The 27,928-nt window shown below is 42.5% G+C and overlaps 4 protein-coding genes across 4 annotated transcripts; 1 reads left to right on the top strand and 3 right to left on the bottom strand.

The window, feature by feature from the left end:
- Window positions 1–991: 991 nt before the first annotated feature.
- LOC139567574 (rho GDP-dissociation inhibitor 1-like) lies at window positions 992–17,109 on the bottom strand. The gene is made up of 6 exons (XM_071388936.1): window positions 16,976–17,109; window positions 10,430–10,621; window positions 7,191–7,274; window positions 6,266–6,342; window positions 5,245–5,308; window positions 992–3,920 (listed from the first exon to the last, which is right to left on the bottom strand). Exons 2-6 carry the CDS (start codon window positions 10,617–10,619, stop codon window positions 3,721–3,723), a joined length of 615 nt encoding a protein of 204 aa, XP_071245037.1. The 5' UTR covers window positions 10,620–10,621; window positions 16,976–17,109; the 3' UTR covers window positions 992–3,720.
- Window positions 17,110–18,034: 925 nt separating this feature from the next.
- Window positions 18,035–21,055, bottom strand: LOC139567577 (THO complex subunit 4-like). The gene is made up of 6 exons (XM_071388938.1): window positions 20,600–21,055; window positions 19,255–19,419; window positions 18,995–19,142; window positions 18,805–18,874; window positions 18,490–18,685; window positions 18,035–18,323 (listed from the first exon to the last, which is right to left on the bottom strand). The coding sequence occupies exons 1-6, from the start codon at window positions 20,831–20,833 to the stop codon at window positions 18,309–18,311; spliced, it is 828 nt and encodes a 275-aa protein (XP_071245039.1). The 5' UTR covers window positions 20,834–21,055; the 3' UTR covers window positions 18,035–18,308.
- Window positions 21,056–21,384: 329 nt separating this feature from the next.
- Window positions 21,385–23,902, top strand: LOC139567579 (anaphase-promoting complex subunit 11). Its single transcript, XM_071388940.1, has 3 exons — window positions 21,385–21,496; window positions 21,708–21,827; window positions 23,545–23,902. The coding sequence occupies exons 2-3, from the start codon at window positions 21,719–21,721 to the stop codon at window positions 23,688–23,690; spliced, it is 255 nt and encodes an 84-aa protein (XP_071245041.1). The 5' UTR covers window positions 21,385–21,496; window positions 21,708–21,718; the 3' UTR covers window positions 23,691–23,902.
- Window positions 23,903–25,081: 1,179 nt separating this feature from the next.
- Window positions 25,082–27,352, bottom strand: LOC139567578 (protein phosphatase 1 regulatory subunit 27-like). The gene is made up of 3 exons (XM_071388939.1): window positions 26,911–27,352; window positions 26,471–26,621; window positions 25,082–26,048 (listed from the first exon to the last, which is right to left on the bottom strand). The coding sequence occupies exons 1-3, from the start codon at window positions 27,140–27,142 to the stop codon at window positions 25,919–25,921; spliced, it is 513 nt and encodes a 170-aa protein (XP_071245040.1). The 5' UTR covers window positions 27,143–27,352; the 3' UTR covers window positions 25,082–25,918.
- Window positions 27,353–27,928: the final 576 nt, after the last annotated feature.

The following is a 27,928-nucleotide window of genomic DNA, read 5'->3' as shown; positions in this document are numbered from 1 at the left end:
TGGTGTTCGAATGACAAGCAGTCTGCTGCCTTTAAATATATATATATATATAACCAGATAAAGGTGTTTGACTGTATATGGTGGGCATATTGGATTCCAAACATAGTTGAAGTACGTAGAAATTGTCTTGAGTACAGGTCATAAGCACAGCACACAAAAAATGTTATTAATACATGTACATATAATGGTAATAAAACTACCATTTAATGGTAATGTGGCAGCCATATTGGATTTGGAGTCAAATCTAGGGGGACCCCCTAACGTAATTGCAAGAGTAGTGGCTAAACATATAAAATTCACAGAGGGACCTTTGACTGGAAATAAATTCAGTTTTCAGTGCCTGGCCACTATACATTTTTGTCAGACTGGACCATACAGAACTGAATGACAGTAAATTTGACATGAAAAGCTGTCGATTGAACAGCTACCAAAAAAGTGAAGTTTATTCATCATAAATATTCATGAATGACATGTCGCCATATTGTATCTGTGTGCTTACAGGTCTATTTCCTACATGCTTTAAGATATCCTACTGCTCTTGATTTGTCTATGAAGAGCAGACAATTGATTACTTGTATACCAAATTTGAGCAATATCAGAGCTTGCAATTTTGGGTTACATGAGCTTAGGTGGCCCACTCCCCCTCCAGCCAGGCATTATTCTGCACTGTTTGAGTTAAGGGTGTCTGTCACCATATCTTTCAATTTAACCAATTTTGCATTAAGATTTTTGTATACAACCATCCATATATGGGAGACCTTAGACATGGTTGTGCTTAGTTATACCTCAGGTAGGGTTCTCTCAAAACCTTAAGCCTATTTTTGAAGATTGGCCACTAGCCTAAAAAGATCATGTGACTAGTAAAAATCTTTTGAGAAGTTGTCAAATGTGATTGCTGAATAGATCAATACTGGAAATAATGGTTTCACTTATTTTACCTACAAATCAACTTAGCTACTTTGAAAACCAGAGACACTCTGTACACAACAGGCCAAGTTCAGCAACATCTTTATTGTCCAAGAAGAGCAATCACAACTGATCAAATATTTATACAACCCCACCAGCATGCCAGCATCTTCATTGAAACTGTACAATGTGTGAAGGAATGTATGGGAAAGCATAAGATCATTCACAATATCTGAAACACTTTTACATCCATATGCTTAGGGTACAGTACATGTCAATTCCACTTTCTGATCCAAAATCCCTCCCTCTTAACATACTCAAACAGTATCACGCATTTTCTGCTAGCACATCCTACTCTGTGCAAACGCTACAATTTTTCCATCAACGTCTCTTTTCGTCAATATGTCATTGGGGAAAGGCTGGGGCCTGACTGTGGAGGTGTACATCTTAACCCTACCAGCTCCTGTTCCTAATGAGAGCTGAAACACCGTCAATGTCTCCAGCAGCAGACGGTGAGTCATTCTCTACTCCTGTGCTTTCTCTGGTACTTGTCATCACCTTTGACCTCCGACAGCAGGCTCTAAGGGTCGTAACAAAATGTGAGTGAGGGGGAGGAGGGAAATCGGACTTGGGATTGATGTACATTAAGGCAAAAAAAATATACAAAACCGTGGTCTTTCTTTTTCACGCGACCAAAGTCGACGATAAGGCCTCATGGCTAAGGAACACAAGTGTGTTATCAATAATGATGACGTGGCCTGCTGGGGTGGGCAAGGAAAACAACACATCGGTAAATTCTAGGTGGTGTATTCTATTCTCATTCTAACTACCATGTTAACTTGTGTTTACTAGCGGAGGTTGAGTTTAGACAAAACAAGCCAGGAGCAGCATGTGTGTAAACTTTACAGGGAGAATCACAACTAGCAAAGAGATTAAGATGGTGAACAGTTGATAGTACAATATGCCCTTGAGTGAGTCTACCCGATGGCAAGCACCACATGAAATACACAACATACAGCCCAAGTCATGCACCATCTGTTAGTGCACCACCATGATAACTGCGCAATAGTAAACTGATTATTTTGATATTTCAGTATAAGGCAACACTGGGGCTTACGCCCTTTTTTATCCAATGTTATAATACCTTTCACTTCCTTGGCCCTAGCCTCTGCCGAGTCCCCAAAACAGGAACTTCCAGTTTTTCAGGGGAAATGGACTTCTCCTTTTGGACGTTAACAAGGCGACACGCCACCTTAACGCCTCCTCCACAGACAACCAGCAGGCTGCGGACCTCGTAGGGTAAGAGTTGAATACCCCTTATGTAGGGGATCTAGTTTGAGGTGTTTATTATTTTTATACACCTGCTACATTAGGTTACCTTGGCCCCAATCCCCATGTAAGAGGAAAGGGTTAATACATTTAAGGGGGGTGGGAGGAGCTGAAGTAAAGCAGCTCATTATTAATTCACTGTATGCTTAAAAGACATGCTCCAGAACTGTTTTCCCTATATTTACCCACACTTGGGCAAGCCCCTTAATAATTCAAGTTTCAGCCAATGACCTTCAGCCCCTCACCAGTGACGGCTAGCAAGACGCACACACAGTAGAGCGAGAGAGAGAGAGCAATGACGTGGTGCACATATCTGCACATTTGTGACACGTGCAATTTTTGGGGACTACTTTTGGCTCGTGGGTGCTACTATCAGAACTACTGGCAAAAAAGAATACAAAAGTTCAGGAGAATATCTTTAACAAGGCAGGTCTTGGTAAAAAAAAAAAAAATAGCAAGGAGGCAAGCAAAGGAATGCTAAAAGGGGGCAGAACAAGATGGCGGGGAAGGAATGACCATAAAAGCTGATTAATATCAACAGTGACATGAACAAAGCCACAGTATACTAGTATTCATACAATTATATATATATAAAAAAAAAGGCAAAATTATAAGTTGATTGTACACTTGCTTTTCCACATGTACTTCTTACTGACAGGAAGACCATTTAGGGAGCAAAGGGGGGTTTAATCTCTTCAAGCAGGACAAACCATGAGGGGTGGGGTTGGAGGATAGATCCTGCACAGTACAGCTATGAGAGACTTAAAAAGGTCCAATGCAGCCGTTTTTATATATCTATTCATTTCTGGGTAACAATTAAGTACCTTACTGTGATTTTAATTGAAAACAATGGTCAAAAATAAACAAAAATAGCTTCTTAGCAGAGAGCAATTTCTCAAGCAAGAATTTGGCTAGGACTGTCTGGGAGTGGCCTCAGTGGGGAAGGGAAAACTAGCTGTTATTGGCAGAGAGGTTTGGAACTATTTTTATTGGTCTTTTAACAAATTTACTGACTGGTGAAGTCACCAGGGGGCCAAAACTCCATCCCACCAAGGCAGTCTTTTCAAACAGCGCCAACACTGAAAGGGCATTATCATAATTTTAACAATATTATTCCAAACTCATAGTGTGGATATATATGTATATACAAAACACGGCAAAATCTCATTATTGACTGCACTGGGCCTTTAAGGTTGCATGGATGGCAGGTTGAGGACAGTGAATCAATTATGGTGGACTTTGTGCAACCAATGAAAGCAGAGGGGGGATGGACGGACAGAGGGGGCCGTTGCTTCTGCTGCTGCTACTAATGCAGACGGATAAATGGGGAGAAACGTGGGAGACGAGAGAGGGATGGAAGGGTCGGAATGAAGAGGAAGGGTCGGAATGAAGATTGAAGACATGAGGATGGAATGAAGTAGAAGAACATAAACTCATGGAGAAATGGGGACATGGTTGTGGGGTTTGGTTTTGAAGGCCTCTTTCTTAGTCTTTCCAGTCTTTCTTGATGTTGAGGTTCCACTCCCAGGAAAGGTGGTCGTGCTTATCGTCGTCGGTGAACTTGGACTTGATGTTGTAGGTGCCGCGGGCCAGCATGCCTTTAGGAGCCTCCTCCAGCGGGGTCAGGAAGTCGTACTCGTTCGGCCTCGGCCCATAGCTCCCCACCATGTAGTCTGACTTGTCAACTACAGAGACAGAGAGAAAAGAAGGGCTGTTTGACTCACCAGGGAGGACAAAAAATACAGGGTGGTGTTCATTAGGCACTAAACAGAAAAGTGAATGAAACAAGGAGTAACTAGTAACTACTATACTAGCTCTAATGAAAAACATGACTAATGACTGTTTTGCTCCAGTTTATTGCATTTTTTTGTACTTTTACCCCCTTTTCTCCCCAATTTCGTGATATCCAATTGGTAGTTACAGTTTTGCCCCATCGCTGCAACTCCCCTACGGACTCGGGAGAGGTGAAGGTCGAGAGCCACGCATCCTCCGAAACACAACCCTGCCAATCCGCACTGCTTCTTGACACAGCTCGCTTAACCTGGAAGCCAGCCGCACCAATGTGTCGGAGGACACACTGTCCAGCTGGGGACTAAAGTCAGCTTGCAGGTGCCGGGCCCACCACAAGGAGTCACTAGAGCGCAATGGGATAAGGGAAGAGTCACTAGAGCGCAATGGGATAAGGGAATCCCAGTCGGCCAAACCCTTCCCTAACAACACTGGGCCAATTTCGCACCACCGTCTATGACATAGCCCTGGATTGAACCCGGGTCTGTAGTGACGCCTCAAGCACTGCTTAGCAGTGCCATAGACCGCTGTGCCACTCAGGAGGCCTGCTCTAATTTATTTTTAATCTATCGATTTCTCAATAAGCCTCACAAACACGACTCACTAATAAAGCAATTGATACAAGGCTGTTTTGTGCCTCAACTTGCATCCAGTTTCAAACAAACATATTTCACACCCTGCCCCTCTGCCTTTTTCTGCCCAGGAAAAATGTGAGATGAAAGCCTCAAAACTATTTCTCAATAATATCCCTATTGACAGTGTTGAGTCTGTTTTTCAGCCTTGACTTGTGCATCCGGTTTCAAACAATATCTCAATTTCAGTCCCTGGCCCTTCTGCCTGTTTCTCTTGGCAGATTAAAAAGGGAAGGCAGTGTGTGGGCCGGGGCTGTCTGTCAACGTCATTAAACAATGGTAGTCTCCACAGGACTTAAGTGTTTACAGCTCTTCATTGAACTAATTCATTTAAACTGATTCCCTCACTTATCTCTTCAATTCTGTTAAGACCAACATTTGGAAACCATGACAATGTATCACCTAGTACATTCCCATAACAGAGAAATCTGCAGAAACTGATGGTGGTGGGAAACTTCAATGTTGATGTCAACATTCGCTTGAGTCTAGGCAATAATTTTCCACAGTTAGTATGGGAGGAAGGCCTGTGCGGTTGAGACGGAGGTCAGGAGGGAACAAACAAGAGGGATAGGAAGCAGCAAGCACTCACTTCTCACTCCTTTCCTGTGGGTCTGCTGGACATACTTGAGTCCCGAAACAATCTCCTTGTTCACCTACAGAGAACGAGACATTGTTAGTGGCATGGAAAATCAATCTCGCTTATCGCAAGCTCATCTGACAGAAACAGGCCATTTAAAGACCTATGGAACCATGAAATCTGGAGAAAAAAACAATACCTACAGGTAAGCCAAGTTCATTAACAGCACAATCTGAGTGTTTGATTTCTAGTGGGGGAGAAAAGTATAGCCACCACCTTGTTATGGGGAAAGTGAAAGGACGATACCTGGCCAGTTGAACAATAATGCATTCAACTGAAATGTGTCTTCTGCATTTAACTGATGGGGTCTTCATACAAAGAGCTTTCATTCACGTAAATTTAACTACATTGATTCTCTTTCGTTATATTTCAGGTCAATTCAATCAAATATAACAAAAAGAGAATCAATGTAGTTCAATTTAATTGTTTTGTGCAATATCTTACATATTGTACAGGTAACTGACAAAATAATGGAAGCACTTCAGTAAATGAGGGATATAAAGTATATTGAAAGCAGGTGCTTCCACACAGGTGTGGCGCCTGGTTTCAATAAGAAATTAACATCCCATCATGCTTCGAGTCTTGCATAAAAATGCTGGGCGGGCGATTATTTTGGCTATAGGATGACAATGCACCCCATCCACAGGCCACGTGTGGTCACTGAATGGTTACATGAGCATGAAAACAATGTAAACTATATGCCATGGCTGTCTCAGTCACCAGATCTCAAACCAATTGAACACTTATGGGAGATTCAGGCGCGGCGCCTGAGACAGCGTTTTCCTTCACCATCAACAAAACATAAAATGATGGAATTTCTCGTGGAAGATTGGTGTCGCATCCCTCCAACAGAGTTCCAGACATTTGTAGAATCTATGCCAAGGTGCATTGAAGCTGTTCTGCCTCGTGGTGGCCCAACGCCCTATTAAGACACTTTATGTTGGTGCTTCCTTTATTTTGGCTGTGCTCTCACTTTGAAGCTGATCTTTATTCTGTACTCCACTCCCTCCTTCAGGATAAAGGACTGCTTCTTAAAGGCCTCCAGATCTCCTGTTAGAAAGACAACGAGGGGAAAAAACAGTAAGGTTTCTCCAACACACACACACACTAACTAGGGCATGCAGCAGGGGACTGCCATCCACAAGGCCCCAGTGTGGAGTGTGAAAGCAGGATGTCTTTAACAGTCATGTAGAGTCCTAGGCAGCTCTGACACCTCAGCGGGGGTCATTATCTCAGCCCAGCGGTGGCACTGCCTCATTAGCACACTTAATCAGGGGTATTAATGCTGCCTTCTAGCTGTGCTGCAGCACTCTCCCTCAACATCTAGCAGTGTAACACACTGGACTGGGGAAACAGAAGCAATACAGTATTCTCCTCTTTATTCCCCCCACGATGAATGCGTCGAACCAGTTTTTACCCGAGAATTTGCAATACGTGCTGTACATGGAAAGACCATGAGGGAAGGCTTTGAAATGTTCAAAAGACACCCAATTTATTCCTATTCATTCACAGTTTAGTGCATGTTACCGCTGACACGAGTGGCTGTGTTATACTGTTCCCCAGGAACCCTTTCTCTGTGTTAGTTTATGACTGACCAGTCATCACTACAAGTACATACACGAACGAGTATGATGCACGCATCTTTTACTGGCACTGGCCTGCGTCATTCAGGATGACTCAGGTCATTCTGTTCAGCAGCACAAGGTCTCTTGCTCACCTCAAGAGAATCAGGTGACAGTAGCAGGTCTTTTCTTAGAACACAGGCTAACAGATCAGTTTGTCAACGTCAGTTAGTTACACACTCGGAACCATTTCCCCCATGTTTTGAGACGCGCGTACGATAAGATGTCCATTTCTGGGGATTACAGTAAACAAAGTACTACAGTATTATAGCTCACCTTGCAGGTCCAGGGTCAGTGGGTTCGGGGCAGTCTCACACATCAGTGTCAACCGTGTCACCTGGACGTTGGGAACACTGGGATCTGTAACAAGACCAGACAAAGAACATCCATATGGATCACGTAACTGACCCACAGCAACCTTGACACAGTTACACCCTACTTACTTAACCATTGGTTTGCTGATATGTAATGTTTGTAAATGGTTGGTTTCAGACCTTTAAACTTTATAGGTCATTCGGTGTGAAAATACATCACAAACATATTTTATAATCTGACATTTAGCACAAAGACATCACTTAAATGTATTTTTATATAATTCTGCATTTGTGTCTGAATGACAACTGAACTAAATACATCCAAGTAGGGATATATGTGAACTTCTGGCCCTTACCTAGGCTTCCATTTAAACATTACAACTTTTAATCGATTGTACAGACCAAGACTTCTTAGTCAGATCATTCTTTTTTATTTTTTTATTTTTTAGGGGTGGATCAGCTTAATATTGCGGAAAGAATATTGCTTCCAATGTAATTGTCTGCATCATTTCCAATCCCCCATATTTTTTGGGGTAAATATATATATCCATACACGCAAGCATACATATATACATACACATACCTATATAGACATATATACTTTTTTAAAGAATATACCTTTATTATTATTCCCCGCAACCCTACCACCGATCCCCCAATTGGAGTAAACTGATAAACATTTCTGCTTTTACCTTCAATTTACATCTTATACCCATTTTACAGACACAGTCTACTTTATAATAGTTCTCTCTTGTTTGTTCTTAGTCCTTCCTCTATTTCTGTTGTCCATCCAGTTTTATTTCCACTTGTAACTGTGCTATTTCACAAAAGCTCCGCACCTATACACATTTCACATATCCCGTATGCCCTACATTGTTTATCTTGTTATTAGTCCCACCCTTCAGTTCCACTCAACCCTTCCCATCTATCTTCCAACATCATCCATTTCGGATTTTTATTTGCCATATATTTTTCAACTGTGCTGTGATGCTTCACAAAAGATTTGAACCTTCCTATTCTCATAGCTTCTACAGATTGTAAATTAAAAAAAAAAAAATCCCCTAAAATAATTATTATATTATTGATTGATTGACTATGGCTTTTCAAATCCCCCAGTATTGCTATCTGTAGCGTTAGTTCTAGGCAAATGTTGCAATTCTTCAGCCATTCCTGGACCTGTGACCAAAAACGAGCTACATATGGACAATACCAAAATAAATGATCTAATGACTCTGCCTCCTCACAGCAGAATCTGCAGAGCTGGGAAGATTGTATCCCCCATATATATAACATTCTATTAGTTGCAAGAATTTTGTACAGTAATTTAAATTGAAAAATTCGAAGTTTTGAATCCGGCGTTGTTTTGCGTATCAATTCATAAACCATGTGCCATGGAATGGGTACATCGAAAATCTCTTCCCAACTATTTTGCAATTTATATGGCACCGCTGTCAGTTTTTTGGTCCTTAAATTAAATTGGTATATGTTTTTATTTATCACACTTTTCTTTAACCATTTATGTTCTTTAATATAGGGCCGACATACAAGTTCCTTACTTTTTCCCCCTTCTACTTGCCTCTTCCATTTTTGTGGTAATGCTGCAATTAATTGGTTGTAATTTTGGGTAGAGCAGACATTTCCATATGTCTGTGTTAGCTGCATGTGTGACATAACTCTACCAGTCCTATTTATGACATCATTCACAAAAATTATACATTTTTAAAAAATGTCTTAGATAAATAGTTTTTTTTATCAATTACTATATTTGAATTTAACCACAATATTTGTTGTACTATTTGTTCCGTCCTTTCAGGTGGATTAAACTGAAATTGCAACCAACTTTCTAAGGCTTGTTTAAAAAATAAGGATATTTTGGAGATTATTTCCTTTTCAAACAACCGAAAGTGAGCAGGTGTAATCTGAATAAAGGGAAAAAGGCCCTTCTTGAACATAGGATGAGACATTCGTACCAATTTACCAGAGAACCAGTTTGGATTTAAGTATAACTTTTGTATGACTGATGCCTTTAGTGAGAGGTCTAATGCTTTAATATTTAATAAATTCTGCCCTCCGAATTCATATTCGTTATATAAATAGGCCCTTTTAATTTTATCTGGCTTGCCGTTCCAAATAAAATTGAATATTTTTTGTTCATATAATTTAAAAAGCAGGTCACTAGGTGTAGGCAAAACCATAAGCAAATAGGTAAACTGTGATATGACTAAAGAGTTAATCAGGGTGATTTTTCCACAAATAGACAGGTATTTTCCTTTCCATGGTAGCAAGATCTTATCTATTTTTGCTAACTTTCTATAAAAATTTATTGGAGTGAGATCATTTCTTTCTTTTGGGATTTTTATACGTATGTCCACATCTCCGTCAGACAATTTAATTGGTAAACTACATGGCAATATAAAATGTGTATATTTTAGTGATCCAATACGTAATATGGTACATTTATCATAATTTGGTTTTAATCCAGAGAGGATAGCAAAGGTATCTAGATCCTCTAAGAGGCCGTGGAGAGACTCTAGTTGTGGTTTTAAAAGAAAACATGAATCATCAGCGTACAATGACACCTTAGTTTTTAAGCCACGGATTTCTAATCCCTTAATATTAATGTTTGATCTAATTTTAACAGCTAACATGTCAATGGCAATAATAAATAGATATGCCGATAGTGGACAACCTTGTTTAACTCCTCTAGATAGTTTAAAACTTTCTGAGATGTAGCCATTATTTACTATTTTACACCTAGGGTTACTATACATAATTTTAACCCATTTTATAAGAGATTCCCCAAAATTGAAATATTCTAGGCATTTATATATAAACTCCAGTCGTACTTTATCAAAAGCCTTTTCAAAATCAGCTATGAAAACCAGTCCTGGTGTCAGATCATTCTTTCTTAGAAGCAACATTTAGGAACGAGGACTGCATGTATACTATCAGTAATAACCAGCTGTCCAACGGTCTGCCCCAGATGAGAGCTGAAATCAGGACAGCTATCCATTATTTGGAAGGGCCCCAACATTAAAGAAACATTAGTTTATTCTGAGATAAACAGTCCCTGGGCATTACCTATAGCCTTTTCCCAGAGCTAAGCAATGTCTTATTGATACTAAGCAGGCGCCAGGCAGACACGCATACAAACACACACACACGTATTGAGAGAGAAATGACACACACACACACACTCACCAGCGACAGCAGCAGCGCCGGCTCCTAGCAGAACCTCCTTGTACTTCCGGAGGCTCTCGTCATCCTGGTCCAGCTCCTGGATCTCCTGCAGGGTCTTCTGGGCCGGGGGCTTGTAGTTGACCGTCTCGCCCACATCGTTTTCCGCAGCGATGGCTGCTAGCTGCTCCGGAGTCAAATCGTCCTCAGCCATGTCTGTGGCGAGAGAGAGAGAGAGAGCGGGGAAGAGGAAGAAGAGAGGGAGAGAGAGGAGGAATGTTACGACCAAGATTATTGGCAAATAAATAGTTCCACTAATCGCTACTCCTCCCATGTGGCTTCTTCTCAGAGGATGTAGAATATTCTAATCAAATAAAAGGATGACAGCATCTCATCAATTACTATGAAATGCTGCTATGACATCACATAAGGCAACAAATAAGGAACTAAAATGCAGAAAGGTTCCCTGATCAGAAGAACCAAAAAAGGTGCAGAACTAAAAAAAAGTGTTGGTCATTGAGTGAGAAGTCCTCTTTTACTACCAATGACTTAATCCTGGGTCAAATGTGAAAAATCTGGGCACACTGAAACAGCGTCAGCACTGGTGGGAGACCATCACCATCGAATGAGGTCATGTGTACATGGGCCCCTAAAACACACAAGATTGAGGTCAGAGGAGCAGGGGCTGTGTTCCTTAGCATTGAGGGATAAATAAAGACCAATCAAACACAGTCAGTCTCTCACAACCATTGGTCTCCAGGGGCCTCTTAGCCTGACAAGCTCACACCAATCGACTTACACTGCCTGTCATGTGTTAAAGAATGAAAGGAAGACGTCACTGTATCAAGTAAGTTCAACTACACTGACAGATGTGGTCAAAACGATGTTGACATACAGAATTCACATGCCCCTAAAATAGACCACATGTAGGTTACATTCTTTAGATCAATGCGATCAATGAACATGGTCCTTAGATGTTGTTGTTGCCTGTTTGCCCCAGATCTGTAATGGCCAACTCCTAAGGTCATTGTAATGACAAAACTTATGTTTGGATCTGGGCCAACCTCCAGGCTTAATTTGTGGGGCTTTCCTCACGTAAAATCTGAATGAAACTGTTCTTGAAATTGCTTCTCAAAATTCAACCTGCCCATCTCTGTCCTTTGAACTCATGCCGACTTAATTTGATGCTAACTAAAACCGTTTGACAGCAAGCCTAATAGCATTCACAACAAACAAGATGGCCAATAAAATACACTCCAGATGCATCATCCCCATCTAGGGGTTATAATTGGAATGAGAGGCCTCTCCTCAATATACTCGAGTCACGACAACTGGAGGGGCTCACAAAAGCAGGAAGAGCTGTGTTTATGCCAAGAAGCGTCCAACATTCCCAATAAGGCGTTCTCTCCCACAATAGCCTAATCATGAATCCTCTGTCTGTGTCTGCCACTACTACTGCAGCGCCAGCGCTCGGAATGGAGCTTCAGTTCCATCAACGTCCATGTGTTTTTAGACTAATAAAGTTATTTTCCACTTGATGTTGGTGATCTATCATTCTTTGCTGGGGCTTGGGGAGGGAAAGTATTTCAATGTTGGCATTTAGTCATAAGAGTTAAATGCACATCTGTATCCTTGTTAATCAAAGAGTGTAAGACTTAAAAATCTGACTAGCAGCATGGTGTGGGACTTTGATTTGGAAGAAAATGAAGCAGGGAGAAAGAATGATGCAGTTCGTTTTGGAGTTTTGTATGGTGTACAGTGCATAGTACAAGTATTAGATAACAAATCACTCACTAAAGCCAATCTACAGAGGAACAAAGACATAAGGACAAAAAGTACATCATAAAACAAAAGAAAAATAAATCGGAAATAAATAAGTACTGCTGTGTCGGGGTTTCCCGGCTTTTGGGAGATACATTTTTTCTCTCTCGAAAAGCCAATGAATACAATTGGCACTGGCCAATTATCCTGAAGGAGGAAATAGAATCCCATTGCGAAATAATGCTTTTTAGCCTATTCATTGATGGAAATACCAGTCATTTTAAATACATTTGACTGGTCATGCTTATCGGTCTATAGGTTCATTTACATAATTTAGCTGAATTACATTTCCGTGTGTGTATATTTGTTATGCATCTCATTTATCACACTCGCACAGCATACAGCTACAGAGCCTTTAAGTGGAAAATCTGCAAGACAGCGAGAGAGCTGCCGATACAGCATCTCAAACAGCAAATGCATAAGCAATAGAAGGCAGGCTTCATCAGGGCTTCACACACCACTTTGCAATCAGCTGGAGGCAGTATGCATTTTGAAAACATATACTTCCTTTTTGGAGTCCTGAACGTTTTACTAAATATCTTACCATGCTTCAAAGTAGCCTAGTCAAAATCAGACCATATCCGTAAAGGCAATTATTGTATATCAACTCATTGTTATATTAGCAACCCATGCTAGTTGTTGCATATTAGATCTCCCCTCTTTCACATTTCTAACGGATATTTTCATCTCTGTCACATTTAACTGCTTGCTTTTGACAATGCTGTTTACCCGCTAATTGCACTATGGAACGAACATTCACGCGTAGCCTACTGCCTTGTGCGCTGAAAAATCTTAAGAAATAATAGTTGATCAAATTTTTAAGGATAAATGTTCTTATCGGTTGCAACAGACTCATGGCTTTTTAACGTTTGTTTTATGTAGCCTAGGGCTACTGGTTGTATGAATTTGGGATCTATCGTCGCACAACTGTCCCAGAGTCTTATTGGAATAGGCTGTTTCTTTCTCAACAAGCTGAACAATAGAATAGGTCAACTTTTACACTATGGGGGATAGTAAATTAACATAGGCTAGTGATTTTGCTGTTCGTTACTCATCTTATTGGCTGAGGAAAAGTATATGCGGGCATCGGAATTAGGTAACATCGTTGCATTCTCGACTTGCATTTTCTGTTGAAATGAATTACCATAACCTAAACGGGATTTGTGTCTTACTGAGCACCGTGGGTGGACGCCCTAATTAGGTTACGCACCCGATGCATATGGGTCCAGTAAATAAAAATGCTGCCGGTCAAACGTCAGGCACACATTTTCCTAACGGAAACCTTGTGCTGAATTTAGAGTTGTTTCTAATGTGTTTATGTGAGCTGGCCTCAAGAGTTTCACAGAAGCCCACCCTCCGTGTGACAGCGTCGTAGTTCCACCATTGACCTAATGCCAGTACTTTACCACCGCCCATATACAAGAGCCAAAGTGGCTAATGGGCCGGTACGACAGCAAGACAAACCGCCCGAGTCTGCAAGTATGATTCAGGCCTAATATGAAAGGCGTGTCATCTTATCTTGAAGACAGCGTGGAACCTTGACAGCAAACACTCCAACTAATTGGACGAATGCATTCTACTTTTGTATAAAAAAAGCCTTTCCACGCATCTATAATAACGATCTATTTGATGTTAGATTACTGTCAGAGTTTGTAACATGAAAACTGTAGCCTATTTCACAAAAGGCTAGTTTGCCTGGGAAACAACTGTTCACAAAACATCTCTCATTGTGCTGGGGGCAATAAAAGGCACCTAAAATGTGCAGTGTTGTCACAACACAGATGTCTCAAGTTGAGGGAGTGTGCAATTGGCATGCTGACTACAGGAACGTTCAACAGAGCTGTTGCCAGATAAGAGAAATAGACATTAAATTATCATAAGCCGCCCCCAACGTTGTTTGGCAGTACGTCCAACCGGCCTCACAAACGCAGACCACGTGTAACCACGCCAGCCCAGGACTTCCACATCCGGCTTCTTCGCCTGCGGAATGGTCCGAGACGAGCCACCCGGACAGCTAATAAAACGGTGGGTTTGCACAAGCAAAGAATTTCTGCATTAACTGTCAGAAACCATCTCAGGGAAGCTCATCTGCGTGCTCGTCGTCCTCACCAAGGTCTTGACCGGACTGCAGTACAGCGTCGTGACCGGCTTCAGTGGGAAAACGCTCACCTTCTCTAGCGTGCCAGTGGCCATCGAAGTGTGCTCTTCAAGGATGAATCCCGGTTTCAACTGTACCGGACAGGTGGCGTTGTGTGGGCGAGCAGTTTGCTGATGTCAATGTTGTGAACAGAGTGCCCCATGGTGGGCAGGCATAAGCCACGGACAACGAACACAATTGCATTTTATCGATGGCAATTTGAATGCACAGAGATACCGTGACGAGATCCTGAGGCCCATTGTCGTGCCATTCATCTGCTGCCATCACCTCATGTTTCAGCATGATAATGCATAGCCCCATGTAGGAATGATCTGTACACAATTTCTGGAAGCTGAAATATATCCCAGTTCTTCCATGGCCTGCATATTTACCAGACATGTCACCCATTGAGCATGTTTGGGATGCTCTGGATCGACATTTACGACAGCGTGTCCAGCCAATATCCAGCAACTTCACACAGCCATTGAAGAGGAGTGGGACAACATTCCACAGGCAACAATCAACAGTCTGATCAACTCTACGCGAAGGAGATGTGTCGAACTGCATGAAGCAAATTATGGTCACACCAGATACTTACCGCCAATAAAAAGAAAAGATTAAGATGGGCAAAAGAACACAGACACTGGACAGAGGAACTCTGCCTAGAAGGCCAGCATCCCGGAGTCGCCTCTTCACTGTTGACGTTGAGACTGGTGTTTTGCGGACACTATTTGATGAAGCTGCAAGTTGAGGACTTGTGAGGGGTCTGTTTCTCAAACTAGACACTAATGTACTAGTCCTCTTGCTCGGTTGCGCACCGGGGCCTCCCACTCCCTTTTCTATTCTGGTTAGAGACAGTTTGCGCTGTTCTGTGAAGGGAGTAGTACACAGCATCTTCTTGGCAATAGCCTCCATTTCTCAGAACAAGAATAGACTGACGAGTTTCAGAAGAAAGATCTTTGTTTCTGGCCATTTTGAGCCTGTAATCGAACCCACAAACGCTGATGCTCCAGATACTCAACTAGTCTAAAGGACAGTTTTATTGCTTCTTTAAATCAGGACAACAGTTTTCAGCTGTGCTAACATAATTGCAAAGGGTTTTCTAATGATCAATTAACCTTTTAAAATGATAACCTTGGATTAGCTAGCACAACGTGCCATTGGAACATAGGAGTGATGGTTGCTGATAATGGGACTCTGTATGCCTATGTAGATAATCCATTAAAAATCTGTCGTTTTTTAATGCTATTTTAATGGACAAAAAAAAGAATTATGTAGAAAACAAAGACATTTCTAAGTGACCCCAAACTGTTGAACAGTAGTGTACGAGAGATTGTTTGTCAAGGATTGATTATTAATTGACAAATAATGAGAATTTAAAGCAATTTCCAAGTAAATGCTAACTTTATGGATGCTCCATTTAATGAGCCGTGATGTTCCATCGTACAGGGCTCAATCAATGTTACCATGGCTTCTAGTCTGAAGGGTCCACTACACCCCGCCCAGTCTGAGAGGAAGATGTCAAATCTTTCCAAGCAGACAGGATGTGGTACTTAAAATTCAGGTCGACAGAAGACACAAATCTAACTACGTTAATGAATTTCCTTCATCACATTCACCAACTAGAATTTGAAATTGATTATAATTTAAATAATGACTAATAATTTATTCAAACTTGTGAACAAAATGTATTGTGCTCTGCACAGGTGCAGTACAGTCTCCTTCCCCTGTGCAATCACTGACAATACTCTACACAGCCACCAGCTGTAAAATTATAATTTGTGTTGCAATGAAACTGGGTATGCAGTGTGCACTACAGATCAATATAGTACGTAAATACAATTGTTATCTTATCAACATCGCGTTATGCACCTGAATTACTTCCTGGAAGGGAAACAGCTAACAAAGAAATCTCATTTCCATTCTTTTGTTGTCTGTAGGTGGCTAGATAGCTTGAGCTTTAGCGTTAGCTTGCTGCAAAGAAAGACTGTCCGGTTACTGTAGTTACTGACAGGGACAGGTGCCGACTTGTGAGAATCCCAACGAATAGCTAAATAATTAGCTAAACATGTGTTAAACTATTTAAGAACAAAGGTTGCCTAATCGTCGAATTTAGCACTGTTTCAGGCGACAAAGTAACCAAACGTCAGACAGCCAAATAGCTAGCTAATGTGTCAACTGGCTAACTAGTCTCTGACCGGCTAGCTAGACACTGCCGCAAGTCACCAAGCTGCACGAGGATTGCTAGCTGGCTAATTAGCAACATGGGTGTTGGACTCCCTAGCTACCTGCCACCCAATTAAACTAAACTATGCTACACATGTACCGTGCTTTTACATAATATTTTACTCTGCTGCAGTGGAACTTAACAGTAGACCAAGGTTTATTTCATGTTTCGTTGGCTACAAATGGGCACTGCTGCAGCCAGGGTGTGAAGTATGTAGATACGTTGGCAGGCTAACGTTACCGTGGTTGGCATGCTAGCACAACTCAGCAAATTGCTCGCAAAGTTGGGAGGAAATGACACCAGATACAAATTAAGTCTAAAACATAATGAACCGTCATATGCTTGATTGTTAACTATTGTATAGGTTGTGAAAGCATGTCTTTACCGTTTTCCTGCTGTTTTTTCCCCAGGCGCTTGTAGAATAAGTGCTTCTGTCGCTCTTCTCTGTGCAAGTATGGCGAACAAGGAACGGCGCCGCCCCATACAACTCGTTTCCGGGAACTATGCCGCGGCGCGCAATTGCTGGTGCCGCGCGCCCTGAATAGATTTTAGGTGGGGCTAGTTTGAAGTCTTGAACAAGTAGTGCTAGTGTATTTAACACTTCATTTGAATAGTTAAAATTATATATATATATTTTTAGGTCAACTTATTATCCCCATCCTTCATTGCTAACAGAATACTAATCAACTGGTCCATCTAGTTCTTTGACCATTTCAAATACTAATGGAACAGGTCAGTGATGTTAGTTTGAAGATTACTGTAATACCTTACATTTTAGTAACCACAATAGTATGAAATGGTATTAACATTACACATTGTGTTTGACAATCTCACAAGTGTTGAGCATGTTATAAAATGCTTTAGCTTTTTACAAGCATTTGATATAGCAGTACAGTGAACTACCATTGGAAATTCAATACTTTCCACACATTTTACATAATACACCGAGGTCTAAAAGCCAATTAATGCCTAAGGTGAAAATGTGGTCGGAGGCACCATGTGGATGGTGTGACATAATTGGAGCCTCCAGAGGCACGCTGCAGCCAAATGAAGCTCCGCACCACATCAGTCCACCTCAAATTTTGTAACAATGCAGAGGGCTCCATACAACTCCTAATTGACATGATTGTTTGACAGTTGAGGGCGGAAGGTCCTGTAAAAACCAACTCACTCCACAAAGCACAAGTAGTATGAATGCCCCGAATTCTGAAGAGGCTGTATCACCACAAATGATGCACGGCCAATGCAGACATCATATTGACCATAGTGCCTCAGGCTTTTAGGACCGGTTTCCTGGGCACAGATAAAGCCTAGTCCAGGACTAACATAATCTCTTTGGAGTATCTACACCAAAATAGTTTTAGCCCATGACTAAACTTAATGTGTGGGAAACCAGCCCATAGTGTTGTACAGACCTTCAACAAGAGGCAGATGCACTCGAACAGTTTGTTTTGTAGGTTTATTACAACTATGCACAAGGAGAAGGGGAGGCAAAGGACCAAAAAAATAATAATACTCCCCCTCAAACCTACAATAGTCCCAAAACGGTACAAAAAGTGTTCATAATATTAAAAAGGGAATAAAGCAAGATCCAGCCACACATTAAAATGATGCCAAAGAACAGTAAGTGTAAAAGATCTGGTCCATTTCAGGTCCACAATAACAAGCTTCAGATCCGACAGGATGATGAGGGATTCAAATGAGTGCTTCTGGGAATTCTAACTGGTCTCCATCTGCAATAAAAAGCAAGTGAAAATTAGGACCGTATTCCAGCTACAAAGATCAAGCCACTTGCATCGAATAATTTATATTTCTATACTTTCATACCGTTGTCAATGTAAATAAGAATTTGTTCTTAACTGACTTGCCTAGTTAAATTTAAAAAAAAATAAGATGTACCTTAGCATTGTAAGCATCCAACTGGGCATCCAGCTCTTCAGCAGACAACTGCTGCGGTTTGCCTCCACCACCACGTCCGCCTCTACCCCTGCCCCTGGAGCCTCTGCCGGCCCGCCTGTCTCCACCTCCCCGCCTGTCTGAGAAATTGGGGCGTCCAATTCTGTCTCTGTTGAATCCACCACTGCCTCCGTTTGAACTGTAAACAGATTCAAAGACAATCAATGAGCTACAACTGGTATTAACTAGATTTAAATATATATATATATATCACATATCATACATGACAAAATAAAGAAAGCTTATAGAATCACATACCTCTGTGATGGTCGTCTCTGGTTATCGTCTCGAATTTGTGACGTGACGTGCTGAATGCTCATGGCGCGGCCTGTGAGCAAAAGGAAAACAAGATTAGGCATCTTTGTTCAGAAGAGTTCATCAATTACTACATTTCATGACAAACAAGCTTCAAAATAATAGCAATCAACTAATTCAAATTAAAACTCACCATCGAGTGGTACATTGTTGTACTGTTTCATGGCTTTGAGTGCATCAGCCCTCCTCTCAAAGTGGACGTCAGCGGTTCCCTGGCTGCGGCCAGACCGGTCATAGTGCACAGCCGCTTTCTTTAACGTACCGAATTCCGCAAACAACTCCTGGAAAAAACATAACACATTAAGAAACATGACCGGTACAATTCATGTTTAACGTCAAAACGGTTTGGCGAAAAGGCCAACATCTTTGTAGCGATTTGACTGTAGAAATTACCTGGATATCAGCGTCAGAGACACCGAAGTCAAGGTTTGAGACAAGGAGCTTGCCACCAGTCTCCACACCGCCACCTCCTGCTCCCCCACCACCACCACCAGCAGCATTACTGCTGAAGCCACCTTCGAACATGTCGTGTTGCCATTTGTCCGGCAGCTCTCTGGGCTGTAAAGGTACAATGAGAAAAATGCAGCTGCTGACTTCTGGTTCCCCTGCTCCTGCTGATCAGACTGAGCACATTTGAGTCAGTTCCTTAGGCAGGCAGGGGAATCTTGCTTCATTACTACCATTAGACACATTGGTCTATGGTGGATTCATGGTCAGTGTAACAGCACACATGATTTAATAAAAACAATTATATTAATATAGGAAAGAACCAAAACTAAGCTAGTAGGACAGATGGCAGGACTTCAAACTCAAAATGGTTCCTGCCCTACAGGTGGTTTGAAGAATGTGTAGGTAATTAGAATGGCAGTACAGGCAAAAAAACTGACTTGAGCGCGATGGCAAGGACAGCATCCAGATTCTGCTTCAACTCCAAGTGTAGAAAAAGTCCATCCAAAGAAAAATCCTTGATTCAAAACGTGTTAAAGTCATTTTGACATGCTCCCTTAACCGACCATGGAAAGTTCAATAAAGTTCTTTGGGGTGTTGTGCTTTGCAGTCTGGGTCAAAATATGAAACAAAGAAAAAAAAAAACTCAGTTGACTGAACATCCATTTTGAGTGTCGCCATTTTGTTAGCTTCGTTGCATAAAACAGTCCAATTCTTGATAATTAGACAAATCTTGAACTTAATTTAGGGCCAACAATGCGCCAGTCGACAAACGAGATTAAGAATTTGTGGACTACTAAAAAACCCACGAGGGACACGTTAAACAGACCAAAAGTGAATATCTGGGGCAGCTCGCATTCACACTACACAAACAACTGTTAACTAGCTAGTTCATGAATGCGGATCAGTTCCGTTTTGAAGTGGCCCACGAGGGTGAACATGTTAGCTAGCTAGTTAACTTTCACTCCCAGAAACGTAGGACATGACCAGAAACATTCAATAGTGCTGGCTAGTAACTGTTTGACCTGAAGCGGGGAAATGCAATGTAGACCATGGGCCCACAAACACGACTTTGTACGTCATTAAAGGAATAAACGTTTCCGAACAGTGGTTTCTTCTTTGAGTTGTGCCCTATAGCGCACTTCCCGTTGATAATTCCACATCCATCAGCAACTTTGTGAACTACCTGGTACGTGTCGCAGCACATTTAACAAGATCAGCTAAATTATTTAACATTCGTCGTCGTCGCCTCTGCCATGCCTCCTTTTTCTGTGATCCTCCGTGTTCCTACCCTGCTGTATGGCGTGGGTCTGCTGTCACTTCGGTCTCCACTGAAGTTCTGTCGACTCCTCATGGGCCCGGATCCGCCGGTCCGGCCTCCAGAGCCAGCTCCACCGGGTCGGCCTCCACTCCCACCTCGACCCGATGATCCTCGGCTGCGGCCTCCACGATTTCCGCGGCCACCTTCGCCTTTCTTACTTTGTTGAATAATGTCATCCAAAGACATATCCATCTTATCAGCCATGGTGGCACTTGTCGTATTAGAGATCAACAAATAAATGGAAAATTTACTTTAAGAATGACGCTTTTGATAGCAAAATCTAGCCGCTTTCCTCGGTGCTGATCAATGGCGAATAGCTAAAGTTTGAGTGACGTGAGTGGGCTTAAAATAATTGTAGTAAGTGACGTAGGTGTATTCTTACTACCATTTCCGTTCGATTTTGCGCTTCTTTCACCACCAATGTCCTCTCTGCTGCTGTCTAGTGCCTCTATCCAGCATTGCAATCACAAAGGTACCGGTGCAAATAAACCAAAGGAAAATACGAGACAGGCTCCGGAGTGGCGCAGCGGTGCATCTCAGTGCTAGAGGCGTCACTACATACCCTGGTTCGATTCCAGGCTGTATCACAACCGGCCGTGATTGGGAGTCCCATAGGGCGGCGCAAAATTGGCCCAGCGTCGTACGGGTTAGGCCATCATTGTAATAAAGAATTTGTTCTTAACTGACTTGATTAGTTAAATAAAACAAATAAACATCTCTCTGGATGGCAGTATTGTACCTCTTTTGAAATACCCATTTTTATCCTCCACAGGCGTGGGTGGCGATAATTTCCCCGATTCGAGGATGTGACGTTAAATGTGTCGGAACTCTCAGGAAATGTTTTGTGTTTTCGTTTTAAAATCGAAGGTAGGATTTTAGAATTGCAATACATTTGCCATGTTACTTACTAGCTAGTTATTACAAATGTCAACAGCGAAGTAACATCATGTGGTGCACCAGCTTTCTAGACGAGCAAACATTAAATTAACTACTGTGTATAGCTAGCTAGCTACTAAGCTAACGTTAGTAGTTAGCTAGGTTAGCCACCTTGAACATTCATACAACGTGTGCCCATCAGGTACACGGGAGATGAAGGTTAAAATCAAGCAGTGGAACGGCGTGGCATCCTGGCTGTGGATGGCCAATGATGAGAACTGTGGGATCTGCAGAATGTCTTTTAATGGCTGCTGCCCAGATTGTGAGTTTATATAAAAAGCTGCTTACTAACTAACTACTGAGTTATTCGACATGTCTCATCACCATTTGACTAACTCCCTGAAATGAATGTATGCACAAACTCAATATGCTTCTTAGTGCATGTACATTGCATTCGGGAAGTTTCCAGACCCCTTGACTTTATTCCATATTTTGGTAAATTACAGCCTTATTATAAAATGGATAAAAACATGTAAAAAAAAATCCTCCACAATCTACACACAATACCCCATAATGACAAAGTGAAAACAGGAATAAAAAAACGAATGCCTTACTTACATAAGTATTCAGACCCTTTGCTATGAGACTTGACATTGAGCTCAGGTGTCCACCTGTGGTAAATTCAATTGATTGGACATGATTTGGAAAGGCACACACCTGTCTATTTAAGGTCCCACAGTTGACAGTGCATGTCACAGCAAAAACCAAGCCATGAGGTCGAAGGAATTGTCCGTATAGCTCCGAGACAGGATTGTGTCAAGACAGATCTGGGGAAGGGTACCAAAAAATGTCTGCAGCATTGAACGTCCCCAAGAACACAGTGGACTCCATTCTTGAATGGAAAAAGTTTGGAACCACGAAGACTCTTCCTAGAGCTGGCCACCTGGCCAAACTCAGCAATCGGGGGAGAAGGGCCTTGGTCAGGGAGGTGACCAAGAACCCGATAGTCACTCTGACAGAGCTCTAGAGTTCTTCTGTGGAGACAGGAGAACCTTCCAGAAGGACAACCATTTCTGCAGCATTCCACCAATCAGGCCTTTATGGTAGGGGCCAAACGGGAGCCACTCCTCAGTTAAAGGCACATGAGTTTGCCAAAAAGCACCTAAAGGACTCTCAGACCGCGGGAAACCAGATTCTCTGGTCAAATGAAACAAAGATTGAACTCTTTAGCCTGAATGCCAAGCGTCACGTCTGGAGGAAACCTGGCACCATCCATACTGTGAAGCATGGTGGTGGCAGCATCATGCGGTGGGGATGTTTTTCAGCGGCAGGGACTGGGAGACTAGTCAGGATCGAGGCAAATATGAACGTAGCAAAGTACAGAGCGATCCTTGATGAAAACCTGCTCCAGAGCGCTCAGGACATCAGACTGGGGCGAAGGTTCACCTTCCAACAGGACAACACAGGAGTGGGACAAATCTCTAAATGTCCTTGAGTGGCCCAGCCAGAACCCGGACTTGAACCCTATCGAACATCTCTGGAGAGACCCGAAAATAGCTGTGCAGCAATGCTCCCCATCCAACCTGACATCGCTTGAGAGGATCTGCAGAGAAGAATGGAGAAACTCCCCAAATACAGGTGTGCCAAGCTTGTAGCATCAAACCCAAGAAGACTCGGGGCTGTAATCGCCGCCAAAGGTGCTTCAACAAAGTACTGAGTAAAGGGTCTGAATACTTATGTCAATGTGATATTTCTGTTTAAATTTTTTTTTATAAATTAGCAAAAATGTATAACCTGTTTTTGCCTTGTCATTACGGGGTATTGTGTATAGATTTTAGAATACGGCTGTAATGTAACTGTGGAAAAAGTCAAGGGGTCTGAATACTTTCCGAATGCACTGTATGTCTATCGATGCCTTCATATCTCAACGGTTATGCATAAATTGTCCTTTGACATCACGACGTGTTCAACATTGTGACAGCGTGGACACTTATCCTCTATTGAGGGGAGACCTTTCAGCAACAATGTCTACTTTCCAGGTAAGGTTCCTGGAGATGACTGCCCATTGGTCTGGGGCCAGTGCTCCCACTGCTTCCACATGCACTGCATCCTCAAATGGCTCAACTCCCAGCAGGTCCAGCAGCAGTGCCCCATGTGTCGGCAGGAGTGGAAGTTCAAAGAATGAGCTCATCCGGAGAACGTCCACTTGAATGCCCTTTCAAAGACTGAGACTGATGCGTCACAATCAGAGGATTGTAGTGTTTCGGAATACATATGCTTCTGTTTTTTGTTGTACATTTCCAGCTCCTTTGTTTTTCTCTGAGGCTGTCAAAGTTTGTATTCTGTGGAGGGGTGTGTGAATAACAATGAGTGTGAATAAATGTGAATAGGATTTAATCTTGAGCTGCTACTGATTTACATTTAAATATCGTGGTTTTCTCAAACTCGGTATTTACATTGAATGAGTAACTCTCCTCTTTAACAAGCTGACCAATGATTCATCAATGCAAATTCATTGAATTGGTATCGATAGCCCCTGAGATTTACAGTGTACAAAACTTTAGGAACACCTCTTTCCATGACAGACTGACCAGGTGAACGCTATGATCCCTCACTGATGTCACTTGTTAAATCCACTTCAATCAGTGTAGATGAAGGGGAGGAGACCGGTTAAAGAAGCCTTGAGACAATTGAGACATGGATTGTGTCTGCGTGCCATTGAGGGTGAATGGGCAAGAGGGTGCCAGGCGCACCGGTTTGAGCGTGTCAAGAACTGCAGAGCAGCTGAGTTTTTCACGCTCAGTAGTTTCCCGTGTGTATCAAGAATGGTCCACCACCCAAAGGACATCCATCCAACTTGACATAACTGGGAAGCATTGGAGTCAATGTAGGCCAGCATCCCTGTGGAATGCTTTCGACACCTTGTAGAGTCCATGCCTGACAAATTTAAGCATTTGGGTGCAACGCAATATTAGTAAGGTGTTCCTAATGTTTTGTACACTCAGTGTACATGTCCTATTGTTTTGACAGTCAGGACCACGCAGAACAAACCAAAAGTGGAGCCCCACCCGAAGTACATAGAAACTTCTCTCAAACCACTCAACAGTATCAGCTACATACAGCCCACTAATATGTGAGAGGTTTGATGTTAGACGTGGTGTACGGGAAACTTCCACTCTTAATACTGATGGGTATTTTCTTGTGGCTAAAGCACAATCCTGACTTGGCTTTAGATTTCCTCAGCCGCCCTTTCCCAAACTCTACTTGTCTCAATCCATCAGAAACCAGCACCTCAGCCATTACTCATTGTGCAGAGGCATGGATAATCACCTTCCTGCAGAGAGCTGGTCCAATTAACAAGCATTAAGTTGATCCCCGGCCAGAGCCATCTTACTTGGAAAGCCTACCAGGAACTGTACCTTGCTTCAATGTTGGAAATGCTTCTCAGTCCACCAAGGTTAATTGGAACCAAGATTGGTTACTGTAGTTTAAAATTAAATTCAAAAGAATACATTTTCTTTCCCTTCAAACAGTTTTGTCAAGTTGATGAAGACCAAATAGATCACCACTAAGTTGTTTTTATATGAAACAATTTTAATGAAAAAATGTATAAAAAGGCAATTATTTACAAAGCCGTGTAACCACAATTGATTGCACACGGTTTCAGTTACAAATGATTGTAAAAGGAATTGTAAACACAATTAGCCATTCCAGTGGTGTTTGCAAAAGTATAGAGGTAAAGCGTTAGACTAACAACATTCATGTGGTACATTTTAGAGTACATACAGTATGCAGGGTACATATTCATGTGGTACATATGCAGGGTCTTTGTTTCAAATTGAAAAGTTGTATGATGTAAATGACAAATCTTGAACTATAAATGCTGCCAGTAGGTAGAGTCGACCTATCACATTGGTTTACTGCGGTGGGCAGTAAGCCCCAATTCAGAGTGGCCCTACGAGTCAGAGGACAATGACAGATCCATGTTTCGCAACTTCCAAAAAAGCTTTAACACATCAACTATAAAGTAATTAGAAAAGCTCATTACCATACTGTTATCTAATTCATTTCAGTGCTGCGTTCACCCTCTATAAAAAAAAAAAAAAGTACAAAAGCTCAAACTTACTTCTGCACCTGCAAACAGCATTACAAAGCGATGCCTGCTGAGATTGCCTGGGAGGAGCCCCTTTCCACAGCAGTTCAGTTCACTCTCAAAGGCAACCATCTACTGTTGGCTGGCCGCCTTCCTCCCACCAGACCAGATATGTCTCCAGGACGTCTACAAGGGAGGGAGGGCACAGAATGACGATGTTCTACCGATCTGCCCATTCCATTGTGGAGGGTCAACCGGGAGGCCTGGGCGAGGAAGGAGACTGAAGTTTCAGTGACGTTTTAAGGTTAGATGACGAGAGCTCAGTCGTCTTCCACCCCAAGCAGCCCCTGCAGCTCACGAACCCCGGTGCACTCTGGGTCGATGAGATCGGCAGGTGTCTCCCCACACTCGTTCTCCGCCTGAGGGTCGGCGCCAATAGAAAGCAGGTACCTAGTGGGAGAAGCAGGGGGGGGGGAAAGCATTAGAGGAATGTGGCGGATCCTCAGCGTAACTTGCTGCTATTGGCGTATGAGTGATACTCAAAATTCAGCCGAAGCGTGTTTTGGTTTGTCTTCCTTGCAAGCACTTGAAACTAAACCGGCAGTGTGAGCTGCGTCCTAGTAACATAAAAAATCTGAATCTTCCCCTATCCTGAAGTGCATTGAATTCCTGAACTGCAGGGATGATGCATTGACATGGTATGGCCAGCAGCATAAATACGAGTTAGTCAGAGCATTCAAGGCTTCAAGTTGCTGTTAATAGTACATCAGCTGAAGTCCCACTTGTGCGAGACCACTGACCTATCTTAATGTGTGTGGATAAAAAACTAAAGCTAGTGACTAGATGTGGGTATGCTATGTGCGTTGACTCACTTTGCAATGTCAGGGAATCCGTCACTGCAGGCCATGTGGAGAGGTGTCCAGCCCTCCTCGTCTCTCTGGTGGACGTCTGCTCCGTGCTTCACCAGCAGCTTCACACACTCCAGGTTCCCAGAGAGGACAGCCTCATGGATCGCTGCCATACCTGCAGAGCAGTCAATGGGAATGGATGGCAAATAGCATCAGTACAGGTTCATTTTAGGGACAATGAAGGGAACACTCAATTATCAGTTTATACTGAGGCATTATTCCATTACTGCATGTTCCACAGAGACAAGTCATTGCATCAATACTAGAGGGCTTATAAATGATCAAGTCTTTGGAACTGTTACTCCCAGTTGAAATCTAACCAGAGTCTGAAGATACTTCTGATGTTTCAAGCTCTTGAATGGATTAAAATGGTTTCCATGTTGTTCTGATTTCATGTGACTCACCAGAGTGGTAGATGGTTTCCAAGCTGACCCTCCTCTTTCTGATGAAGAGTCCGATCCTGTCCAGCTCGCCCTGCCGGACGTAGTCCTGGAACACAATGTCGTTGGGGAAGTGGACGCTGCGGACTGGTTTGATCTGTGGAGAAGAGTGGGTGCAAGAAGAGCTGCTGGATTCCTTAGGGCCATAAGCCTTGATGCCCATGGACTGGCAGACTGGCTCCTGGTAGTACTTCATCCTTATGAAAGTGTTCAGGCTTGCACAAAGAAAAAGAAAAATCTGTTGAAAATCTTCAAGCCTTTTTCAATGGTAAAATGATAAAGCAAAAGGCAGTGAAATTATTGAATTAAGATATGTCCTTCAAAAAAAAAGGCCTTTCCTCTTCTGTCAACGTCTCTCGTGGTGCAGTGTCCTGTATGTTTCAGACAGCGGGGCAAGTCCTGTTCTGAAATCCAGGGCCTGCGTATAGACCTCTATATACTCTCTGCAGGGCTATTTTAGGTTCCGTCACCTGACAGGTCAAGTTCTAGAATTGGATGAGTGACCCTAAGAGGCGGGACCCTCCTACCATCCTGTCACAAGCACTGGATGCAGCTCATAGTGCCAGCCATGACAGTAGCAGTAACCACAGCTTCTGTTTTCACCCACAGCCTATTAGACCCCCCCCCCCCCCGCTTTTGAACTTGACCCCTCCAGCTCCCAGATGCTCACCATTCAAGATGCATGACAGCCACTGGTCACGCACCACTGAAGGGGGAGAACCTTCTCGTAAACAGGACATAGAAGCCAATGCTAGGCATCGGGCCAAGTGTGTGTGTGTGTGTGGGGGGGGGGGGGGGGGTGTAATGACTGGGCTGTTGAAAATAGCAATGTTGATAAAGCGTTTCAATTAGACTTCGGCCTGTCAGTCATCGAATCTGTCAGTCATATACTATGCATACCCTTAACATTACAGAAGTGTAAATCAGTCAATTTGGCTTTAGTTTGGTTGTCGTGAGAAATCTAATGCAAGAGACTAATCCA

This window comes from Salvelinus alpinus, chromosome 2 (genome assembly GCF_045679555.1).
Source record: "Salvelinus alpinus chromosome 2, SLU_Salpinus.1, whole genome shotgun sequence".
NCBI lineage: Eukaryota > Metazoa > Chordata > Actinopteri > Salmoniformes > Salmonidae > Salvelinus > Salvelinus alpinus.
Note: the sequence above shows the minus strand (reverse complement) of the source record. Positions and strands in the feature narration are given on the sequence as shown.